The 14,480-nt window shown below is 60.3% G+C and overlaps 2 protein-coding genes across 3 annotated transcripts in view; one reads left to right on the top strand and one right to left on the bottom strand.

The window, feature by feature from the left end:
* UBE2J2 (ubiquitin conjugating enzyme E2 J2) overlaps nt 1-193 on the bottom strand; it is a 12,231-nt gene extending 12,038 nt beyond the window's left edge. For both annotated transcript variants that reach the window (XM_023738721.1, XM_023738723.1), the window contains exon 1: nt 27-193. The gene's annotated coding sequence lies outside the window, so the exon portion shown is untranslated. The remainder of the gene's footprint in view (nt 1-26) is intronic.
* A 6,640-nt stretch (nt 194-6,833) lies between these two features.
* SCNN1D (sodium channel epithelial 1 subunit delta) lies at nt 6,834-13,080 on the top strand. Its single transcript, XM_023738788.1, is given in 14 exon segments — nt 6,834-6,869; nt 8,888-9,270; nt 10,016-10,229; nt 10,393-10,565; nt 10,735-10,823; nt 11,050-11,243; nt 11,333-11,431; nt 11,624-11,741; nt 11,887-11,965; nt 12,047-12,104; nt 12,216-12,268; nt 12,424-12,493; nt 12,581-12,796; nt 12,799-13,080. Coding segments are annotated over 14 exon segments (2,064 nt in total).
* Nucleotides 13,081-14,480: the final 1,400 nt, after the last annotated feature.

Genomic DNA, 14,480 nt, shown 5'->3' with positions numbered 1-14,480 from the left:
CCCGAGGCCCCGGCGAGCTCGCTCACCTCTCCTCGTCGCCGCGCGTGGGCCGCCGCCGCGCTCAGGCTCGCCGTGGTCGAGGCCAGAGCAGGGTGCGGGAGAGTCGGGCCCGTGCAGGAGAGAACCGCCGCCGCGCCGGGACCGAACCCACCGCACCCGCCGCAGCGCCACCACCGCCGCCTCAGCTTCCAAGATGGCCGCTCGCCGGGCGGGGCCGGTCGTGCTTCCGCTTCCGGGGTGCGGGGGCGGCCGCTCTAGGTGGCGCTGGAGGACCGCTTCCGCGTCTCGGTGCCCCACCGCCGGCCTCGCGAGGTGCCGCAAGGCGGACCCCAAGGCAGACATCCTGCAGCCAGAGCGCCGTCCAGGCTGCCGGACGCGAGCGACGTGGAGGCAGTGAGCGGCAGGAGGACGCCCTGCAGCCCCACACTCACGCTCCGCTCCAAGCTTCCGGTTCTGACCAGGAGCGCCCAAGCCAGGGCCGCAGTGCCCAGGACAGGCCCCGTAAAAGGGTGGCCCTGGCAGGGACCCCCAACCCTCACTCCGGCCACTCTCCCAAGGATCAGCCCAGTCCGGTTTGGGGACCCGGAGTCTTGTTCCCATTTCCCACTTAACAGGAGAGCACAGAGGTAACCCAGTCTATCAATGACCAAACCTGCCCCCCAACCTCTTAGGGCCCCTCTTGGGGTCCTTGGGAGTCAGGTCCTAGGCTGCCTTGTCTGGCCACAGGTGAGGCATGGGGACCTTGAGCCCTGCTGGAAAACCTGTCCCCGGTGGAGTGTGGGGGCAAGCCTACACGTTTCCATAACCTCAATGGGGAAAGCGTGCTCATAAAAATATTCCACTGTATCCCAACCCACCAAGTTTCCTGCCCAGCCCATGAACAGGTCGTTGTGCACCGGTGGACACTGCACTGAGCTTGCTTTCTGCTCCCACGATCTGCTCCCTGGCCCTGGGGGGAGGGGAAGGCACAGCTGGCCACTGCTATCTGATGGGGGCTGACCAGGGAGGTTGCATGTGGGGGGTGGGAGCATCCAGGGGGCAGAGGGGGACTGGACCCCAGGAATGGCATCACACGAGACCCCGGCTGCAGCAGGTGTAGCCATAGCCCTCGACCCCAGCAGACCGTCCTGCTCAGACCAGCTCCAGGCCGAGCCTTGGCCCATGGCCGACATCTCCCAGCTCAGACCCAGCCTGGCTGTCCACCCCAACCCCTGCACTGGCGCTGGATCAGCTGAGGCTCAGGCACACAGATGGGCTCAGCAAGGCCCAGGTGTCAAATGCTCCTCCCTCGCACCCTCTTTGCCTGCTGAGCTCACAGAGGAGAGCTTGCAGCCCCATTCCCTGGATTTGCCCTTGGACCCCTGCCTCCCCAGGGCAGAGCACCAAGCACGAGGGCCTCTCAAGTCCTCATGTTTGACTCGGAGATGTTTGGGTGGACATAAGGGTGGCTGACAGGTGGGCAGAATAGATGGTAGGGGAGAGACGGTGTCTGGACGAGGGGAGGTCTGGGTATGTAAGCACATGACCTAGCTTGGCCCCGAGACGGGGCCAAGCGGGGGACCTAGGGTGCCCCCACAGGTTGTCCCAGGAGACCTCTACCCCTGTGGCCTCTACAGTAGCGGAAATGAATATCAACGGCAGGAGGTACTGGCAGCCTCCTCCAATGCAGAAAGAAGGGGCTCATCAGGGGCTCCTAGGAGGCACATCACTGTGTTGGACCCTGGAGAGCTGGGCTTTGAACCCTGAGTCCTTGCCTTTAGCCTCAACCCTGCTTTCTCTCAGGGTCAATCTGGGCTGGTCCGAGAGGTGGCTGACCATGTGACAATCGATGGACAACAAAGGCCGGCGGCCACCCTGGACCCCAAGCCCACAGAGAGTGCCTGGGGGCCCGGAAGGAGCCTGTGTGCCTGCCTGCGTGTGTGTGTGTGTGTGTGTGCGTGTGTGTGTGTGTGTGTGTGCATCTGACATCATGAGCCAGTTCCTAGGAGTCCACCCCCTGCTCCCACCCCTGGAGACTTCTGAGTCTCCGGTTCTCTTTCCGCCTCCGCCCCAGAGCTCTGTCATCTCCAAGAAGAGTGGGTGGTGCTGATTTTAGCTCATGAAAAATTATGTAAGGGGGCCACCAGGGCACTGGGAGTATGGGCACAGGTTGCCCACGAAATCTACACACACACCTAAAGCACGACTAGGGACGGGGGCAGGTCAGAGGCCTCCGTGCACCACCACCCCCAGCACCCCATCGCCACGTGCAAGATGAGGCACCACATCCCCGCAGGAGCTTGGGAGGGTCCTGTGGAGAGTGTCTGAGACAGGTGTGGCCACAGGTGATCCCCAGGCCCGCAGCCCTCAGCCCCCCAACTCCGCACATGTTGTCCCCCGGTCAGCCGACTCAGGCCACTCAGGCCCCTGGCCATTGAGCTGGTGGCCTTAGGATCGGGACAGGGCACAGGCAGCTGCCTTTCATGTGGTGACTGGGACTTCTCAGACCCCAAAGCCACACCTCAGGGGCAGGAACCCCTTCTGGAATCAGAATGGCTGGGAGAGCCCTAGGGAAGGACTTCCTGCTGGTATGAAATGGGTGGCCAGCGTGGCTGGAGCAGCCATCTAAGATAGCCAGGCTTCAGAAAGAGGGTAACAGTGGCCACTCCTCCCCCCATCCTGGACAGAGCAACCTGTGGCCCAACAGCTGCCAGGAGGCTGGAGGGTGAGAGTCAAGAAACCACCCTTCAACTGACTATCCCCCCAGGGCTGGCCCTAAAGGTCCAAGTCGGATCGGACCAGCAGACATCATCTGGATCTGGCTAGGCTCAAGCTTATTGGCTCCAGGCAGGAGACAGGGCCCATGAAGCCACTGCAGGAGCAGGGAACTGCAGGCGCCCCTGTGCCCGGCCATCACCACTTGGAGGTGGCCAGGGGGAAGCCTGTACCCTACATCCCCACCCCTGCATGTGGGCCCCTACATTGGGAGGCGGGGGACACCAAGCCAGCCCACATCTGCTCTGCCACACACTCCATGAACACAGCATGTGGGGCCCCTGCCCTGACAGTGTGGTCCGTGCTAGGAGGGGGCAAGGCTTTTGGGAGCACCAAGGAGGCCCCCCACCGGCCTGGGGGCAGAGACCTGACATCAGCCCCTGGCCCACCCACCCCACTGGGATCCAGCACACCAATGCAGAGCCCATGGGCCTCAGGCTTCACATGGGTTGGACCAGAACCCCCCAGGGCCAGGCAGAGGCCGAGGGCAGACTCCGGGCTGTCCCTGAGCATGGGGTTCATCATGGGGTGGCATCCAGTCTGGGGTTCTATATGATACCCAGGGCACCCGCAGTCTCCAGGCAGCCTCTTGTTCCTCCCAAGTTCACCACCTCCAAGGATAGAGAGGTCAAGTTCAGGGCTATACTCAGCAGGCTGGCCAGAGAGGGCAGAGGGCCGAGGGGAGCCAAGGCCACAGTCGTCCACTTACTCAGCACCATCGCCTCTTCTCACCACAGACCAGTGAGCAGCAAGCATGGCCCAGTCTCATGCCAGAGACCAGGACACCTGTCCTACCCTAGCCGAAGCGCCTTCTGCTCCCCTGAGGGCTGGCAGGGGTCTAGGGGGCAGGCGAGAGGAAGGCCCCTGAGGGAAGAGAGGGAGGACCCTCTGACCTCATTGGCACTAGAGGAAGTCTCTGTGCTGGGGGTGGGGGCAGCAACAGACCCCCTGCCCTAAAAAACGTATGCTCTGGGGCCACCTCCTGGCCTCTCCCCAGGCCCAGAACTGGGCTCTGGGACACCATGGCTGAAGCCCCTCAGCCCTCTGGTGGCTCTGTCCGGTGGTGCTTAGGAGTTCCCTAAGCAGAAGTGAGGAGCATGGGCCAGGCTGCATGCCTCCTGGAAGCTGAGCTCTGACTCGGGCCCTGCAGGGCAGGGGTCCGCATGCCCCTGCCCTTGGCTGGAGCCCCCCTCCTACAGGAGGGCCACAGCCCCTGCTCCCTGAAAGCTCCTGTCATGGATTGAATTGTGTCCCCCCAAAAATGTGTGTATCAACTTGGCTAGATCATGATTCCCAGTACCATATGTTGTGTAATCTGATGTGATTTCCTTATGTGTTGTAAACTCTATCACTATGATGAGGTTACATGTGATTTCCTTATGTGTTGTAAACTCTGTCACTATGATGAGGTTACACTGATGAGGTATACAAGATTGGATAGCGTCTTAATCCAATCTCTTTTGAGATACAAGAGAGAAGCGAACAGAGACACATGGGAACCTCATACCACGAAGAAAGCAGCGCCGGGAGCAGAGCACGTCCTTTGGACCTGAGGTTCCTGTGTAGAGAAGTTCCTAGACCAAGGGAAGACTGATGACATAGACCATCCTCCAGAGCTGACTGAGAAAACATTCCCCTGGAGCCGAAGCCCTGAATTTGGACTTGTAGCCTACTGAACTGTGAGAGAATAAACTTCTCTTTGTTAAAGCCATCCACTTGTGGTATTTCCTTTACAGCAGCACTAGATGACTAAGATAGCTCCCTTGGGCTGTACTGGACCCACCTCCTTCCCTCAGGTACCCCATTGCTTGCAGCCCCACTGCTTTTCTGGTGTTCAGTGTTGCAACCCCGTGACACCGGGAGACACAGTTTGCTCCAGCTTTAATTACCCAGATGGAGCCCGGGGGCCCTTTTTCTGCTGCCACTGATGTCCTCCCCGGGCAGCGTTCGGCCCCAGTCAGCTTGGCGCTGTCGTCCATGGTGCACAGACCTACCTCCAGAGGGAAACCACTCGGTGTGGAGGGAGGCCAGAGACATACTGGCCTCCACCGAGTCTGGGTCTCCACACACTCAACATACCTGGTCTGATCTCTGAATTTGTGCCCTTGTACTTGAGGAAATGGGCTGACAGGTTGAGCAATTTGGGTATGTCACACAGCTGGTCAGTGACGGTGATGTGATTCGCACCCAGGTCAGGGTGAAACTAGGGTCCAGCTCCTTCCCACATGACTTCCCCTCCTGTGACCTCACAGGGGCCACTTGCTTCCTTCAAAGCCACGAGGATCATGCCACATCCTTTTTCAGAGCCCAGGCCTTCAGCACTGATTGGAATGTGGTGTCGGGAACCCAGAGTCTGCCCTGGAGAGGGGCAGCAGGGCCTGAGCCCAAACCTCAAACCTGGTACCAGACGGAGGGTCTGGTCATTTGGGATGGCAAGGCCATTGTGTGATCCTGGGGATATATTGGGTCGTCCAGTGGGGCCAGAGACATGGGTGGTCCTGAGGGCACAGAGACATCTGGTGGTCTTGGGGGCACCAGGACACCTGTTCATCCTGGGGGGACAGTGGGTCATCCTGGGGGCACAGGGACGCCTGGACATCCTAGAGGCACAGGGACACCTGATGGTCCTGCCTTCAGTACACTGCTGGCTTCACATGACCACACATAGGCTGAGGACTTCAGCCTCAGAGACAGTGTGATTTAGACCCTATGTGTGGTACGTGGTTTTAGAGTGTGATATGTGGACTTGGTGTGTGGGTGTGGTCTTAGCGAGTGGTGTGTGGTCTCAGTGTGTGCTGTGTGGTCTTATGGGGTGGGTGGTCTTAGTGTGTGATACGTCATCTTAGTGTGTAGTCTGTGCTCTTAGTGTGTGGTATATGGTCTTAGAATGTGCTACGTGTACTTAGTGTGTAGTTGTTATGGATTGAATTGTGTCCCCCCAAAACATGTGTTGTAAATCCTAACCTCTATGCCTGTGGTTATAATGCCAGTACAATTGGCTGTCTTTGTTATGTTATGCTATGTCAATGAGACTAGATTAGTGCAGGGTGTGTCTTGAATCAATCTCTTTTGAGATATAAAAGAGATTAAACGAGCAAGCGAGAGAAGTAGAGATGGGGAAAGAGAAATGCTGAGCCACATGAAGATCGGCCAGGGGCTGAAGCTCAAAAGAGACAAGGACCTTCCTCCAGAGTAGACAGAGAAAGAAAGCAACCCCTAAGAGCCAGTACACAGAATTCGGACTTCTAGCCTCTGAAACCGTGAGAAAATAAATTCCTGTTTGTTAAAGCCTTCCACTTGTGGTATTTCTGTCATAGCAGCACTAGATGACTGACACAGTGGTCTTAGCGTGTGGTATGGTCTTATCACGGGATGCGTGGTCTTAGCAAGCGGCATGTATCTTAGTGTGTGCTGTGTGGTCTTCGTGTATGGTGTGGTTGCTGGTGGCATTAACGGCTGGTGGGAACTGGGCCGAGGTGCCTACCCAGGGGCACCAAGTGCTGTCTCCACACCAGGCCCCAGGTTCTTCCCACAACTAGTGCCCATCCCAATGGCTGGTCCCGCAAGATACCTGGGTGCTGGGAGCAGACAGGCTGACCCCTACCCCACCCCCACCCAGCGTTCTCCCCACTGTGAACACTAACAGTCAGAGCTGGCAGCATTAGCCAGGCAGAAGGAGCGGGCATTGAAGTGAGGGGCTGGAGCGAGCAGGAAGAGCAGGTGTTGGACCTAGTACAGCATCTGTATGCCACAGGGGATCTGAGCTCCAGGGCCGGGCACAGTCTGCTCAGGGCGGACAAACCATGCACCCAAGGGGTTCCCAGCCCAACGCACACCTCTCCTCTCCCTCCCTAACCCTAGCCGGGGCAGGATCTCAGGCCCTACATCCCAGCCCTCAAAGACTTTCTTTCCGGGTCCCGAGAGCAGGTGTGGCCACCCCAAGGCCCACTAAGCCTCTCCTTCGCCACCCGCCCCTGCATGCCTGGCCTCATAAATAGGAGGCTGCCCAGCCAGCCTCAGGCCACATCCCTGCCTTGTCACCCGCTGAGCTACAACCATCGTGCCCAACTGACGGGAGCATGGAGGTGCCTGCACCTGGGAGCTCCAGCCTCAAGGTACCCGGGGGCAGGGTGGGGGGTGGGGGTGAGGTGGGCGGGGAGTCTGATGTAGGCAGGAGCAGGCAAGAGGAACTCCTCAGGGGGTTTCCCTTCCCATGCCTGTCTATGAGGTGTTGTCAAGGCAGGATCCTGGTGGGGAGGATGGGACAGTCATCTCGGGCCCTGGTCCCTCACACCTGAGTGGGCAGCTGTGTGTTCCATGTGGTGGGTGCACGGCCTGTGCCATGGGTTGGACAGGCCCACAAAGGCATCCAGGGTGGGCACCCCCACAGAGTGAGTCCACATGCCACACTCCACACAGAACACACAAGTATGAGTGCACTTGGAACCAGGCCAGGAGGAGAGGCCAGCACAGTCCTGCCACCACATGCAGACACACATAGGAGGGCGGGGGTAGGGCACGAAACCTCTGCAGGGGATTGACAGAGAGCCTGGTGGGTATGCAAGGAGAGCATGTGTATTTGCATGTGTGCATGTGTGTGCATGCATGGGCAGACCCACGTATGGGTGGAGGTGTACACTTCTTCTCTAGGCCATGTCTGAGGGACCTTGGGTCCCTGTGAGTCTTCACCCTCTGTGCTGGTGTCCTCGTCCCCGACCCCATCTTCGGGAAGCCCTGAACACTCTGACTGGTCCCCAAGAGCCTCTCTCTAGAGCTCCCCCTTTTCCTGTCCTAGCAGCCCCAGCTGTGGCAGGAGGGAGTCTAGGTGGAGAAGAAAAGCAGTTACAGGAGTCAGACAGAACCTTCCAGAGCCTCCTTTGCCTCACCTGTAACGTGCAGTTGATCAGTCCTGTCTTACTGATGGGCTCAGTGTGGTCACAAGGATGCAGGTTTGGATGCAGCTCCGTGCTGTCGGGGGCCCAAGGTGGCACGAGCTCCTGGGATGTGGTGCCACAGGGCAGGGCCTCTGATCCTACCCTCCTGCCCTCACCCCTGGGGCACCACATGGCTGGCCGGCCTGTCCCTACACGCAGGGTCCCAGCACACACATGAGCAACCTGCTTGGGTGTACATGACAAGGCACTTGTTGGCCGAGACTCAGCAGATGTTCCCCCCTCGGCTCCCTCCCTAAGGCCTGCCCAGTACCTGGGCTGGGGGAAAGGGGCCAGAGCCCAGCAGGTGGTACTCTAGGCAGGCACAGGAAGGCTCAACTGATTCAGACCAAGGTGGGGACACCATGGAAAGCCCACGGGAAGCATGTGCAAGTGACTCAGAGCGTGGCCAGGCCCCAAGGCAGCTGCCTGCCTGTTCGTGTGTGGGGGGAGCCAAGCCTCAGGCCTGTTCAAGAGGGCTCAGCTGGCTGGGGGACCCTGGAGCCAGGCAGGACATAGCCAGAGTTCTGCAGTGGCCTCCCTTCCCTAGGCCTCTTGGGTCCCCACAAATGGCTAGCCTCTTTGCCCACCTTGTCCTGAAGCCCAAGCAGGGCCTTATCTACAAAAAATAGCACCTATGGCAGTTAGTTTTAAATTGCTCAGTGATCTCTCACAGCTGCCAGTGGAAACTTTGATGGCCAATAGAAACTGCTCATTAGCGTTCCTCCTCAAGCGGCACCCAGGGCACTTGCCCTACCTGCCGTAGCTTAGTTATGCCTCTGATCTGCCCAAGGTCCTGGAAAGGGGATGAGAGAAATGAGTCTTCCTCAGGCCCTCCAGACTCCAACATTGGGCCCTGGGCCCGTGAACACAACACAGCCCCCTCACGGGGAGGGTTTCCTGGACCCCGGTTCCCCAGGGGCCCCGCCAACCACAACTCTGCCTGCAAACAGGGTCGGGTGAGCGTAGGATGCCATGTCCTTCCGCCCTCTGGCCACCCTGACCACCCAGGCTCAGACTGTGGCCATTAATAAAATTGGCCCAAGACAGTGCCTGGCTCCTGACCAGGCGTCATGAGAGTGGGGCAGTGAGGACCTGACCGTCTCTGCATCCTCAGGGGCTAAGAATGGAAGTCTGCCCATCCCCGGCTGGGGAGAGTCCTGGCAGGGCTGGGGGCCTTCTGAGACGCTTATTGGCTCCAGGCAGGAGACAGGGCCCATGAAGCCACTGCAGGAGCAGGGAACTGCAGGCGCCCCTGTGCCCGGCCATCACCACCACCACCGCCGGCTGAGAGGGAGCGCCGGGAGGGGCTGGTGGAGCTGCATGCCTCCTTCACGGAGCTGTTCACCTTCTTCTGCACCAACACCACCATCCATGGCCCCCAGCACCTGCTTGGCTCCAACCACAGCCGCCTCCGGAGGGCAACCTGGGGGCTGCTGCTCCTGGGTGCCCTGGGCATATTCTGCTGGAAATTCATACTACACCTTCAGGAGTGCTGGGGCTACCAGGCTACCATGACGGTGTCTGTGCCCTGGGGCCGCAGGCTCTCACCGGCAGTCACACTATGTGACATGAACCCACACCGGTGAGGGAGAGGGTGGGGGACCAGAACGACAACGGAGAGGGGGCTGAGCCAGGGACACTGGTGGGGGGGTGCTGGGCTAGGGCCAGCGGGAGGGGGGTGACTCCTTGCCCAGCAGCCTGTGGGCATCCCTCTACACAGCCTCAGCTGGTCAGTGATGACCCCATCTCCCCGAGCCCCTTGCCCAGCCAGGACCTCTCGGACCTCTGCCTGGGGGAGGAGGAGGGTTGAGGACAGGAAGGAATTCCAGCGCAGCATGACTAGTGTGTCCCCAGGTGCTGGAGAGAGGGATGCTTTCCAGAAGGGCAGCCCAGAGCCAAGCTGCAGTGTCGCTGGGAAGGGAGAAGGGCTGCACACGAGTGGGGAGGCAGCAGGGATGAAAATGGAGGGAATGGGTGGGCCAGGAGGACGGTGGAGACTGCAATGGACTGGGGGGGGTGGTGGTGCACAGGGGCATGAGGGCCAGGCTGGGCTGGGGGACCTGACTCACTCTGCAACCCCCAGGAGCCATGGTAAACAGAAAGCTCCTAAGTCAGGCTCCCAATTTAGAGAGCCTCTTCCAAAGTCGGGAGAGGGGGCAGGCTTCATCTGGGTGGCACACACGGGGAGACTGAGGCTGCAGAGTGCTGTGACATTGAGGTCGGTGCCTTGGGGCTTAGCACAGCTCTTTCCAGCAATGCCTCAGGGACTGGTTCAACAAGCCTCAGGGCTGTGGCTCTGTCTCAGTGTGTCCACTCGTCTCACCCAGCCTTGCCCCCCAGTACCTGGAGAAGTTGGATGAGTTTGCACGGGAGAACATCTACTCTCTGTACAAGTTCAACTTCAGTGACGGCAGGCGCCCCACCAGGACCACCCCCACAGCCTATGGCCCGGGCCCCAAGCTGGACTTCCAGCTGGACCGAGGACTACGTCTGCAGAGGCTGAGCGAACCGGGCAGCCAGTGTAAAGTGGGGTTCAGACTGGTGAGTGTCCCTAGCCCTGATTGGGCCACGGCAGGTGTCCCAACATGCTGTCATCCTGAAGGGTGATGGGAGGGGACAGCATGGCATGGGAGTGGAGAGGCAAGCCAGGCAGGCAGGCAAGGGGGGCTGTGGCCACAAGACTGACCCCCCCACGCACCCCCAGTGCAACAGCACGGGCGGCGACTGTTTCAACCGCGCCTACTCCTCCGGCGAGAAGGCTGTGCGGGAATGGTACCACTTCCACTACATGAACATCCTGGCCACCGCCCAGGAAGATAGCCACCAGAACCACTTCATCCTCTCCTGCCAGGACAACTCGCAGGACTGCCCAGCTGGGTGAGGAGTTGGGCTAGGTGGGTGCAGCCTGGGGGCTGCCGGGTAGAGACTGGCCACACATAGCCCTTGCAGAGATAAGGCAGGCCATGACCCCTGAGGTCACTCAAAATTGGCCAGTGGGGTACTCGTCAATGGCATGGGCTGGTCTGAGCCTGGGACCACATTGCAGAAGCTTCAAGACCTTCCACCATCCCATCTATGGCAGTTGCTACACCTTTAGTAACATCTTGGCTACAACGCACAAGGACATCACCCAAGGTGAGGGGCAGCCTGGGCCAGAGGTGAGGGCCAGGTGGGGGTGGGCAAGGAGACAGCCAGGCAGGGGTGGGGGTGGTGCTGGCCGGGTCCAGGGTGTAGGCAGAGTGGGCTAGGCGGGAATATGGGCAGGGGGTGGAGTGGGCCGGGTGTGGGCAGGGGGCCAGGTTGGGGAGTGGGAGGGGATTAGGCTGAGTGTGGACTGCTTCACCGTGTCCCCCTCCCCCAGGGATCAGCCTGGTGCTCAGGGTCGAGCAGCAAGACTACCTCCCGCTGCTGTCCGCAGAGGCCGGCATAAAGGTCATGGTCCACGGACACAACCACACGCCCTTCCTGGAGCCACCCTCCCTAGAACGCAGCTTCCTGGAGCCCCGCAGCTTCAGCATCCTACCGGGGACCAAGACTACCATCAGCATCCGAGAAGTGGGTGGTGGCTCTCCTGCAGTGGGCGGGGCCTGGGGCAGAGCTGTGCCTGTGGGCAGGCAGCAGGAACTGAGGCCGTTTCCCCCCAGGAGGTGGTGCATTGGCTCCGGAGCCCCTATGGGGACTGCATGGACAGAGAAAAGGGTGTGGACATACCGCTGCTGTACAACACGTCCTATACCATGCAGGTGCAGCCGCAGAGGGGGGCACTCAGGGTGGCCACCACCCTCCCCCACCCTGGGCAGAGGACAGGGCCCACAGTTGGGGACAGTGAGAGGTGGCCACCGCGAGGAGGAGGTGGCTGTGCAGGCAGGCCGGCCCCTGGCAAGGGAACAGTAGCCCTCAGGGCTCCCAGCTCCCATCCTCTCCTGTCCTCCCAGGCCTGCCTGGTCTCCTGCTTCCAACAGCTGATGGTCAAGAACTGCTCCTGTGGCTACTACCGCTACCCCCTGCCTGCTGGGGCTGAGTACTGCACCTATACCCGGCACTCGGCCTGGGGTAAGCCACGCCCATCCCCCCACCCTCCTGGCCTGTGATGAACCCCTGCACCCCCGGCCTGGGCCACTGGAAGTAGAGTCACCCCCACACCTCCCAGCCACCCTCGGGTCTTTCCTAATGGGTTCATCTGTAACCCCCCTCCCAGGTCATTGCTTCTACCGCCTCTACCAGGAACTGGAAACTCACAGCCTCTCCTGCTTCTCCCTCTGTCTCAGGCCCTGCAAGTGAGTGGGGGTCATTGGGGATCAGAGGTCACTGCCTTAGGTACCACCACAGGGCCTGATGGATGGGTCTGTCTCTCCCAGAGAGTCCTTGTACAAGCTCTCCATGTGGACCTCCAGGTGGCCTTCACCCAAGTCTGCTGTGAGTGCCCTTGAAGGGGTGTGGGTGGGGGCTGCCCTCGGACCTGCCCTTTGGTGCTGGGAGTGAGGGCTCAGCAAGGGGCAGCAGCCATATGGAAACTCCTGTGTGTAGGACTGGGTCCTGGCCGTGCTTGGGAGTCCCCAGAACCGGAGCCAGAGCCCAAGGTGGGTTTGCTGCCCCCTCCAAGGGTCATGTCCTGGCCCCTCCCTCTGCCAAGCATACCCTCTAGTGCCCCTTCCCCTCATGGACCCCAAGGAGGTGCCACACCAAGCAAGGCCGGGCCTGGGCCCAGCCTCCTCATGCCTCTGTTCCCACCCAGGAGCGGCATCGCCAAAGTGAACATCTACCAGGGGATCAACTACCTCAAGATGAAGGAGACGCCACTGCCGGTAAGCCAGCAGAAGGGCAGGCCAACCTGGGGGGCGGGGCGAGGGCCGCCATGTGCCAGCTCACCATGGGCCTCACCACAGGTGGAGAAGCTGTTCTCGGACATGAAAAACCTCATGAGCCAGTGGTTCGGTATGTCCGTGCTCTCCCTGATAGAGCTGCTGGAGCTGCTGCTTGACACAGTGTCTCTCGCCCTGCTGCTGGGCTACCGCTGGCTCTGTGAAGCATGGGCATCGCAGACGGGGCCCAGCATGGCGGCAGGGGCATCCAACACTCAGCTGGAGGCCAGTCAGGTGCCTGTCAGCTGCCAGCACAAGGCCAAGCATCTAGGGGGCCAATCCGGCCTCATCTCCCACGGACACTTCCAGGAGCCCTGGTGGGAGTCTCAGCTGAAGAGTTAGATTGGGCCTGGGGCCCATTGCCACCCTCCCCCAGACTCCCAGCACCTGAACCAGCCCTGCAGGGACCATCGGCTATTTTGCTTGATCCTGGGGGCTCTGGCCAATGGTGCGCAGGCGCCAGGGCTCTGGAACATCCAGGCCACCCATGGGCCCAGCTGCCCTCCCTGGAGGTGGGGTCACAGGTCTGAAGGAGGCCCAGGCCCAGAAGGAGGGAGCGTCCATACCACTCTGGGTTTCTGTGTTTCAGGAGTGACCCTGTGTGCTTGTATGCCTCTGTGTGTGTGCGTGTGCATCTGTGTGTGTTTCTGTGTATGCGTGTGTGTGTGTCTGTGTCTCTGCATGTGTCTGTGGAGGGGGTGCATGTCTGTGTCTGCGTGTGTGAGGGGCTCCTCCATGCTTCTGAGCGTGTCCACACATCTGTGCCTGTCTGCCTGCTCATGTATCAAGTGAAGCCTGCCCCACCTTTGGGGCAGCTTCTGCCAAGCAGGCTGAAGGAAGGATACAGCCTGACCAAGACATTTGGTGACCTTGGGCTGTTTTGTAATAAAATCGTGATTCCACCTGGCGTCTAGTGTCTGTGTGTACCCCACGTCACCCCGCCCCGGTTAGGCTGACACTTCCTCAAGGCAGACCACAGCAGCAACCAGGTAGACATGAGGGTGAGGGGTCAGGAGGGGCATTGGACAAAGGGCCAGCTTGCAGGCCCAGAGAACAGGACCAGTCCAGACCATCCTCTCTCATTGGTGTTACCCCATCACCCCTCCCAGAGGAGGCTGGGGGTGTCAGGAGTCTGTTCATCAAAGAAGCCTCATCAGGCACCTGGCAGGTGGGGGCTAGGCTCACCAGATCGACCAAGCCCAAGTGGCATCCTTTTGGGGAAGGGACGCTGGTCCTGGCCACTCAGGGCTCCCTCGCAGGGAAGGCTGGGACCAGAGGCAGAGTGGAGAGAGGAGGTCGAGCCAATGAGCAGGAGGCATGGCAAGCGGCAGAGGTTTATTAACAGTGTGTGATCCGGAGGAGCAGGTGGGGCTCAAGCAGGGAGAAAGGAAAGAGTTAATTTTCTCTTCAGGGTTCACAGCCATTGGGCAAGGGAGTGGGGGGTGCCCGGGTCAGCCTTGCCACCCACTGAGCCTCTCCGGATAGCATTTTGCATAGTGACCAGCTGACTGGCCTGGCCAAGGGCCCATAGCTGGGGAGGGGGCCCAGCCACTGCCCCGGGCCTTCCTCCAGAAAAGGGAAACAAAGGGCCCCACAGAAAAGGGTGGGGTCCCACAGTTGCTGAGACACCCCTGGCCCTATCGAAGGCCCAGCTCAAGGGGTGAGGCTGGTGGGGGCAGGGCCAGGCTGCAGGCAGAGCTGGGGCAAGGGGTCCTCGAGAGTCCACAGAGAAAAGACGCAAGACAGTCCAAACGAGGGCGTCGTAGAAAACCCGCTCAGCCGTAACAAAGACATTGAACGCGGGTGGAAAGTGCCAAAGTTGCTTTATGCAGGGCTCTGGGCCGAGTACCGGAGAAGGTGCCTCTGGAGGGGTCAGGGATGGGCCTGGGGCCGTCCCGCACCGTGGGCCTGCATGGCCCGCCACGTGGCC

This window comes from Trichechus manatus, unplaced genomic scaffold, assembly GCF_000243295.1.
Source record: "Trichechus manatus latirostris isolate Lorelei unplaced genomic scaffold, TriManLat1.0 scaffold00122, whole genome shotgun sequence".
Lineage (NCBI taxonomy): Eukaryota > Metazoa > Chordata > Mammalia > Sirenia > Trichechidae > Trichechus > Trichechus manatus.
Note: the sequence above shows the minus strand (reverse complement) of the source record. Positions and strands in the feature narration are given on the sequence as shown.